The sequence below is a fragment of the Desmodus rotundus genome, chromosome 12, assembly GCF_022682495.2.
Source record: "Desmodus rotundus isolate HL8 chromosome 12, HLdesRot8A.1, whole genome shotgun sequence".
Lineage (NCBI taxonomy): Eukaryota > Metazoa > Chordata > Mammalia > Chiroptera > Phyllostomidae > Desmodus > Desmodus rotundus.
The window spans coordinates 25847693-25857185 of NC_071398.1; the positions used below are offsets into that span (position 1 = coordinate 25847693).

General features: G+C 38.9%; 1 protein-coding gene and 1 non-coding gene across 2 annotated transcripts; both read right to left on the reverse strand.

Moving 5' to 3' along the window:
• Positions 1 to 293: 293 nt before the first annotated feature.
• On the reverse strand, positions 294 to 7463 carry MPHOSPH6 (M-phase phosphoprotein 6). The gene is made up of 3 exons (XM_053916139.2): positions 7334 to 7463; positions 1411 to 1505; positions 294 to 989 (listed from the first exon to the last, which is right to left on the reverse strand). The coding sequence occupies exons 1-3, from the start codon at positions 7364 to 7366 to the stop codon at positions 857 to 859; spliced, it is 261 nt and encodes an 86-aa protein (XP_053772114.1). The 5' UTR covers positions 7367 to 7463; the 3' UTR covers positions 294 to 856.
• LOC112300885 (small nucleolar RNA SNORA42/SNORA80 family) lies at positions 3649 to 3785 on the reverse strand. Its single transcript, XR_002974432.2, has one exon. It is a non-coding gene; the product is annotated as a small nucleolar RNA SNORA42/SNORA80 family (small nucleolar RNA).
• Positions 7464 to 9493: the final 2030 nt, after the last annotated feature.

Genomic DNA, 9493 nt, shown 5'->3' on the forward strand with positions numbered 1-9493 from the left:
ATAGCTCCAGACAGACACACAGACGTATATACACTAGAACCTGTGGGCTACTGTACTTACTATTTAGAATAAATAAACAGACTATGATATAGTCTGGTAGGTGGTGAATTCCACTGAGCTACACTATGAGAAATTGATGATTGGTTTGGACCCACAGGAATCAATTTGTTACGGTTCAATCTAATAAACCACATTCTAAATTAGTGGCTGACTTTTTTAAAGTTCCAATATTGAATTAGACTAAATCTATTACTTGAAAGTAAGAGAACAGAAAAAGTATATGAAAACAGATGGTGATTACATAACGTATTTTTTTTATTAAAGGTTTTAACATCAAACCCACCCCCCCATAATTCTACAAATTTACAATGACTTGGTAACATGCAAATACTTCAGACTGAAGAAACATGTTTGTTCTTGATGAATTTATATATAATAAATTCTCATATGTGATTCTAAAATGTATAAACTGGCTTGACATTATTAGTAATTTAAAGTAAAATGTAAACATAAGGACGATTTAAACACTGGTATCAATTTATGAGTCAATTTAAAGTCAGTGACTGTACAGATTTATTTAAAAAAATCTGGGATCAAAAATTTTTTAGGAAGCAACCATGTATCTTTGTACATTTGAAGATCAAGGCTAAAAACCCACTATTGATGAATACTATTAAACAAAGGATGTACAACATCCATCACACATCTGTTTCAAGAACAGCATGTTTCCAAAATTATACATTTCTTTACAAATAAACATTACAATGTTACTAACTACAGAGAAACCACTGGAATGAGTTCCAAAATATGTTAACACTCAGAAGGCATTCCTGAGCTGTATCTTAAGGCATCCATTTTAATCTTGAGGCTTTAAGAACATCTTCTTTGCTTTAATTGGTTTTATATCTCCATTTTCATCTTCTTCATAATTGGCACGGTCTCTTTTTTTGACAAATTTTTTTCCAATTGTCCCCACCAAAGTCTCGTATCTGTTAAGATGATATAAACAGCACAAGTTTAATTTCAAATAAAAAGGTAGGAATCAAGTCTTGTCAAGAATGCAATAAAGAACAAGAACTATGTTTATTTCAAATAAAAACTATGATTAAGATAAGCCATCTGAGTTAAAAACTTATGAACTTCTCTAAGAATGATTAAATTCTGTTTTTTTGTTTTTGTATTATTCTAAGTAAATGGAGGTATGTATTTAAAATATGTACTGGAAGCAGCACTGGAAATAGGCCCTCAACTGCCAGCCCGTGACAGGCCTGAAGCCACCGCAGGCCATGTTAGAGACAGCAGAAACAGTCACCTTCCTGCTGGGGTAGACCACGGAGTAAGAGGAGCACACACGTGAGAGCCAATGGACGCGGGGCCCAGATTACAAAGCTGTTCCAAGGTGACAGTTACCTTCTAGCCATTTCTTCATCTGACACATCAAGCTCCACTGTTTCATCTTCAACTTCTTCTGCTTTGTTCTTAGAATTCATCTGAATCATTAATTTCTGAAAAATACACCAACAGTGGCTATCAGGGCTGAAAAAGGCTTATGAAAGGAAATAGTGTCAAATGTATTTGAAGGCAGAGCAAGTCAGAAACGATAGGACTAGCCAAAATTTGTAAGGGATTCTCTGTAATACTTTATTCCACATGTTAACACAAGTTAGCTCTGAATTAAAAACATAGTAAGACAAAGCTCCACTAGATTAGACTTGCTAATGGGTTATAATTGCATTTCAGATCATACATCTTATGTTAGCTACTTATATCTAAGGCAGATATACTGCAACACCCAAGTGTGGTGATTAAAAATTGGGAGGGATATCTTAGCTGCAGAGGTCCTCACTGAGGAGTAAAGGGTCCCAGCTCCACACCAAGTTCCCTGACTCCTGGGTTCCCATGCTGGGAAGCAAAGTTCCATAACTTCTGGCTGTAAGGCTGAGCTGGACAAAGGGCTGCTGGAGTTCCAGGCCTTCCTTTTAATGGGCCCATGCGTGGACTTACTTGGACTCGCTCACTCTGAGCTCCAGCTATGGGGCAGTAGCTCGAAAGGCTTCAGGGACATGTGGGGAGGAAGTGAATGTCTGGCATGAGGATGAAAACTAGAAGGGCAGCTTTCTCCCAGACAGAAGTGCTAGCAGAGGCCATTGTTCCTTTCCTGAAACTTCCTCTACAACAGAGCCAGTAGGTGGGCACTATGTGAGTCTCCATCTAACTGGCTAACACTGTTTTCCCTACCCTGGTGATTCTGAGACCCCATTCCACCCAACTTGTGGGCCCACCCAAGCCCTTTCCAGTAGCTCCTCCATACAAATGGCCTATCCTTGCTCATACTGTGGACTGTCCCCAAATCTCTCAAACAAGCAGTACCTAGTCTCAGCATGCCCTGTACCTCTTGCTAAGTGGCCCCAGGCCCGGCATTAGCAGCAGTTGGCCTTGGTCTTCAGCTTGGCCTCTCCCAGGCTCCTCCAAGCCCAGCACAAGTAATGGTCATCTGTAGATAGCTCTATAATTCATGCTGTGGCCCCCACAGGGCATAGGAAGCTGCTGACCTTGGCTTGTACCTTCTGGGAGGCTCCAGGGCCAGCAAACTCAGTGGACAGCTTTCAGACCACGCCAAATTACAACCCAACCACCTTCATGACTGACACACTCAAGATGTGGACTCAATGGACACCAGAGACCTACTGAAGTGAGTCCTGCTTTTAGGGCAAACTCCTGCACAGCAAATCATCCATGGCGGTCTTGGCCAGACCTTGAAGCTGACTGAACTGGGGGTAAATCCCTCCCACTGGCATGCCAATAGCAATCAAGGCTCAGCTACAACAGGAAGGTGCACACAGCCCATACGGGGTACACAGCTGGAATGCCCAGCTCAGGGGACTGGGGAGACTGCACCACTGGACCCTACAGGATACCTACTACATAAAGACACTTTACCAAGACCAGGAGATGTAGCAAGTGTACCTAACACATAGAAACAAACACAGGGAGACAGCCAAAATGAAGAGACAAAGAAACACATTCCAAATGAAGGAACAGAACAAAAATCCAGAAAGAGAAAACAAAATGAAACCAAGCAATCTACCAGATGCAGAGTTTAAAACATTGGTTTAAGATCAATGAACTTAAGGGAAGAGTTGATGAACTTAGTGAGAACTTCAACAAAGAGATAGGAAACATAAAAATGGAGAAAGAAAACATAAAAAGAACCAATCAGAAACGAAGAATACATTAACTGAAATGAAGAATACATTACTGGGAATCAATAGTGAAGCAGACGTTCAAGTCAGCTATTTGGAAGATAAGGGAGCAGAAAACAAACAGATCAGCAAAAAGAACAAAGAATACAAAACAAGGAGGACGGCATGAGGAGCCTCTCTGGGACAACTTCAAGCATGCCACCCTTCACATCATGGGGGTGCCAAAGGAGAACAGAGAGAGCAAGGAACTGAAAACCTATTTGAAAAAAAATAATGACAAAATTTCCTTAATCTGGTAAAGGAAACGGTCATGAAACTCCAGGAATTGCAGAGCCCCAAACAAGAATCCAAAGAGGCCTGTAACAACACACATCATAATTAAAATGCCAAAGGTTAAAGGCAAAGAGAGAATCTTTCTTTTTTCTTCTTTTTCTTTTTTTTTTCACACTGTACAACCCCCTTCAGTGCTCACAGCCCACAGATAAGGAGGCTGGGCAATGGTTCGAGGCTGCAATTTACTCTGGCATGGGCACACTACGAGGGGCCCACAGGCAAGGGCCCACCATAAATCCATTGCCATGCTTGCAAAGAGAGATTCTTAAAAGCAGCAAGGAAAAAGCAGTTAGCTACCTACAAGGGAGCTGCCATACTACTGTCAGCTCATTTCTCAACAGACACTTAGGCCAGAAGGAATTGGCATGAAATATTTAAAGTGATGAAAATCAAGGACCTACAATCAAGATTACTCTAACCAGCAAAGCTATCATTTACAATCCAAGGACAGATGAGCTTTCCAGACCAAAAAAAAAAAAAAAAGCTAAAGGAGTTCATTATCACCAAACCAGTATTTCAAGAAATGTTAAAGGGACTTTTTAAAGAAGAAAATAAAGATCAAAAATATAAATAATAACATGGCAATAAATACATATCTATCAATAATTATGTTAAATGCAAATGGATTAAAAGCTTCAATCAAAAGACATGTGGTGGCTGAATGGATATGAAAACAAGACCCTTACATATGCTGTCTACAAGAGACTCACCTCAGATCGAAAGAGGCACACAAACTGAAAGAAGAGATGGAAAAAGATAGTTCATGAAAATGGAAAAAAACAAACAAAAGCTGGGGTAGCAGTATTTATGCCACACAAAATAGACTTTAAAACAAAGGTTCTAACAAGAAAAAAAAGAAGGACCCAGCAATTCTATTTCTGAGTATTTTCAAAGAAATTGAAAACACTATATTGAAAAGACATATATCTGTATGTTCAGTGCAGCATTATTTACAATAGCCAAGATACAGAAGCAACCTAAGTTTCTGTGAATGGATAAAGAAATGGTGCGTATACATAATGGGATACGACTGAACCATAACCAAAAATCCTGCCATCTGCAAAGACATGGATGGGTCTAGAGGGTATTGTGCTGACTGAAATAAGTCAGGCAGAGAAAGACAAATGCCAGATGATTTCTCTTATATGTGGAATCTAAACAAAATAAACAAAGAAGCAGAACAGAAACAGACTCATAGATACAAAAAACATTCTGATGACTGCCAGATGGGAGGGGAATTAGGTGAAAAAGGTGAAGAGATTAAGAAAGACAAATTGGTAGTTATGGAATAGTCATGAGGATGTAAAATACAGCATAGGGAATATGGTCAATATTATTATAACTATATATATATATATATATAGTCAAGTGGTACTAGATTTAGTGAGGTGATCACTTCATAAGTTATATAAATGTCTAACCACTGGTTGTACAGTTGAAACGAATATACTATTGTACATCATTATAATTTAAAATAAAAATGTATTTTAAAAAATAATAAAAAAATAAAGCAGATACACTGCTAACACATTCTAGTGAGTAGGGGAAAGAAAAAGTAAACTTTCAGATTTCCTCCAAACTTCCCATCTTTGAGTCAAATGGAAGAAATATTGTAGTCAAGAGAAATTTTAAATGCATTTTTTTGGACGGTGATGGTGGGGGGCAGTGAATCGCTGGATGGAAGAATTGGAAAGCTGGCGCTGGTACAATGGGGAGGACTGCTTAACCGCCAAACATGAGGATGGATGATGTATCCCGTATGATGTCCATGTGTCATGGTTCTCTCCTCCATCTTTTTTTTTCTTACATTAACCTTTAATTGATAGTTCCCCTCTGATAGATTTTATTTTTACTATACAACACTTTCTTTATAGCAAAGGTGGAACAAAGAAGGAAAAGCTGACGAGAAACCAGTCTCAATTAGCTTTTCTCAATTAACATTTAACGGACTGAAGATAAAATAATTTTGGGAACACAAGCTCTGGGAGGGTATACACTTGGTTCCTGCTGCATTTCCAGTGCCTCAAGAGGGCTGACGCACCACAGACACGGAATATGTATTTACTGACAAACTCTATGCTGGGTTTCACTAGAAACACATACAATATTAAACGTGTTCAAAATACATCCTACTTATATTAAAGTAAGTGCTCTCGAGTTGGTATCATTCTTTTCATAACCAGGTAAATCAAACTTTTCTCACATTTTATGACAGCTCATATCTGCAAGCCAAACAATTCAGAACTTTTCCCCAGAGGAAAAGATGGTGCCAGTAATTAACTCATTTTCCAATGACCTCTCACATCAAATTCTGAGGGCTGAATCAACTCCTTTTCCCACGCATCAGACATACTTTGGAGTTCCCGTCTACTCACAGTCCAGTTTTTGGGCATCACACACTTATTTCTGCTTTTTTTTTTCTCCTTTGCTCCACTGCCCTCTTTCTTTTCCTAACCTAAAATTTTATGCAGGCCAAAGCAAAGAAAGTATGTGTATATATATTTATATATATAAATAAAGATACTTTTTGTGTTGATTTTGTATACATTTATCGTACCCCTTCAAAAAAAAGGGGGGAAGGAAAGAAAACTAATAATCTTTAAAATAAACACTGGCAATTAACTTGGTTGGCTATGGTAGTCTACAGGCACCCTTAGAGAAGTGGTTTTCAACCAGGAAGAGTCTGCTCACCAGGGGACCTCTGGCAATGTTTGGAGACACTGGCTGTCACAAGTGGGGTGTGTGTTGTGTGTGTTGTGTGTGTAGTATGTGTGTGCACACACACACATTGTCAGGGAGTCTTATCCAGGGAGTAGAAGACAGAGACCAGGAATGCTGATAAACAGTCTACAGTGTGCAGGACTCCCTCGTCCCCCCAAATGGTCTAGCTCCATGTCAACAGTGCCAGGGCTGTCCTGGCTAGGTGACGCAGGTGGCTGAAGCATCGTCCTGTACAACAAAAGGTTGTGGGTTGATTCCTGGTCAGGGCATATGTCTAGTTGTGGGTTGGATCCCCAACCGAGGCAAGTATGGGAGGCAACCAATTGATGTTTCTCTCACATCAATGTTTCTCTTTCTAAAAGCCATAAAAAAAAGTCCATGGGTGAGGATTAAAAAATAATAATAATAAAAAAACAGAGCCAGGGCTGAGAAACCCTGGTCTCAATGTTATCAACTAAAACTTTGTATCACTCAGGCCTCCACTTGGTTGCTTAATTACATGATAGGATGGCTTTTAATGCACAACCAGGGTTCTAATATTTGTTAAGTGAAAGCCTGTGCTTCTTTACAAACCAGAGGCAGAAGATTCAAATGAACAGTGCAGTTATAAGGTGAATATTTACTTTTCAAACAAATTTCCCTAAGGATTCTTTAAAAAATCTATTTACAAAAGCTTCTATCAAAACCTATCCATTAAAAAGTCAAATCATTCAATTTTTAAGTAAACATTTTTCCATTAGAAGAGATACATTTATAGATGTCAGAAAATGATTTTTTGTAATAACATCATGTGAGCAAAATCCCGGCATTCCTGTAAGGACCCAGGCTGAAATTCTAACACTCACAGCGGCACTGTCAGGGACTTACTGCTGTATTAAATTAGCTGCTCAATTCTACCACAAAACTAGACTGCAACGCCTGCAATTTCTTTAAATAGCTACGGCAATATTTCAAGACTTGTTATTTTCCATTTAATGAGGAGGAATGGTACCTGGTGGGGAAAAACCTAAACCCAATTATTAGCAGGAAGAATTCAACTAGAAAAATTTAAAATTTGAAGCAATTACTTTTAATACCTCAACCTCAGGATTAAATCCTCTGAACGACATTCTTCCATAGAGAAGATCTTCACATAACAAGAAACTCTGCTCTTCTATTATGAAGCTCCTGAACGGGAAAATAAACCTGTATTAATAGTATGTTTATGTAGAATAAAGAACAGCAAATATAAGCCAAGATTTCAAATAAATCGATCTTAAAGTTCTCAGGAGAATCACCTAAAAATGTAGTAAGATTTCTAACCTAGGATTAGAAATAAAAACTTATTAATTTGTCCAGCAAATGCATTAGGAGACAAGAGCTGCAGGCTGGAGGCACAGTCTCTTCTAAACACTACATTTAATTTACATAAATGCACAGTGTAAAAACCTAAAATATTTATAATAAATCTGGATTTTCCAGATTTGAAGCAAAATTTCCTTGATGTTTACACCTCCCACCAAGCTCTTAAACACCCAGAAGTCAGAGTCCTAGGCAACTTTTAAAAGACTATTAGTTGGAACTTGTAGCTATAAACAATGGCTGATCTTGGATGACTTAAGCAGAGAAGGAATTTCTTGTAAGGATACTGGGTATCTCACAGAATCACTGGGAAAGCTGGATCAACAGAACTAGAAAATGGGCAGAAATAATGGTGGATAGGTTGTCAACCCAAAACCAAAGTCATGCTAAAATTACCCTAATAAAAATGACACTGCTGTTGTTGCTGACAGGGCTAAATACTGGACACCACAGAGGGTCATCAGGCAAGCCACAGCTGCCTTAGAAACAGGATGCAGGTGTGGATGTTCTCCATCTCTAAATAGGATTCTCCTGAGTCACAAGTTCATGACCCCACTTCCAGGTGAGGATGTCTGGCTATAGTTCTGCTATCAACCATAAAGCATACTAGAAAAGCAAACACCTTGCCTTTACAGCTTCTTTGGTGGAAAGTCAGCCCTGTTTCTTGTCAAGATTCACTCATTCATTCACTCACTCAGCAAACACTTATTAAACTGAACTGTGTGTCAGGCAGTTCTAGAAGCTGGGATGACAGCCATGAATAAGAGAGCATCTTCTCTCATGGAGGTTATACTTTAGAGTAGTGCCAGATAATAAATACTGAATAAACAGAAATAATGAACAATAAAGAAGAGATTTATTTATACAATGGATAAAGCAGGTTATTCTACTCCTGGACATTAGGGAGTAACTGGTATCTAACTAGCCCTCCTACCACAGCCAACTATAAAACAGGACAAAATAGGAAATAGTGAACAAGTCAAAGCATAGGAATGAGATGCCTCAGAAGAAATCCAAATGAAGTGAGCTCCATGAACGCCCACCTTCTGACTGGAAGCAATTTGTAGACTGTGGAGCAGGCAGTGGAAGCTCAAAGAGCACCCAGTCTCACTGAACTGAAGAGACAAACTGAAGTTCAGGTCCCAGAGGTGGCTGAAATATTCATACATGGGTCATGTATGACCCATGATAATCTGATACACAAGGGAGATACACAAAAAAATTCAGGACCTGAATATTGGGTCCCCTTGAATCTCTGGTTGAATACTAGGCTGTAAATGTGCATGGTGAGTCCACAGCATTAAGAAAAAACAATGATTTCTAGGAGAAAAACAATTACTTAATGCATTAGTTTCCTAGGACTGCTGTAACAAATTAATTGGTGGGTTAAAGCAACAGAAATTTACGCTCTTGTAATTCTAGAAGTCTGAAATCAGTTCACTGGACCAAAATCAAGGTGTCAGCAGGGCTGCCCTTCCTGGAGAGGGAAGGAGGAGAGAACTCATTACTTGCCTCCCCAGCTTCTGTTGGCAGCCAACCTCCATTGGCTTATGACTGCATCACTCCAGTCTCTGCCTCCATGGTCACAATGCCTTCTCCTGTGTGCATGACATCTCTCTCTGCCTCCATGCATGTGTATGTACACACAAACATGTATACATGTAACAAAATCAGTGTTCAGGTTACTCAAATATACTTAGACTGCCACAGTGAAGCACAGGGCCTTCAGCTCTTCTGAAATATCTAAGGGCATTTTATATCACAAAAAAATGTTAGCTGCTAAAAGAGTTTTAGAGCATAAATGAATCTATTGTTACTGTCTTTATGTATGAATGATTATTAGAGAAAATATTCACTAAATGACTTTGTAATTATTTGTTCTTCCTGCTGCCATT

Bases quoted from the DNA above. Each gene is read 5' to 3' on its own strand.
- MPHOSPH6 (XM_053916139.2), bottom strand. From the start codon at position 7,366: ATGTCGTTCAGAGGATTTAATCCTGAGGTTGAG. The intron at 1,506-7,333 runs GTATTAAAAGTA...TGTATTTTTCAG, and splicing joins GATTTAATCCTGAGGTTGAG to AAATTAATGATTCAGATGAA. The intron at 990-1,410 runs GTAACTGTCACC...TCATCTTAACAG, and splicing joins GATGAAGAAATGGCTAGAAG to ATACGAGACTTTGGTGGGGA.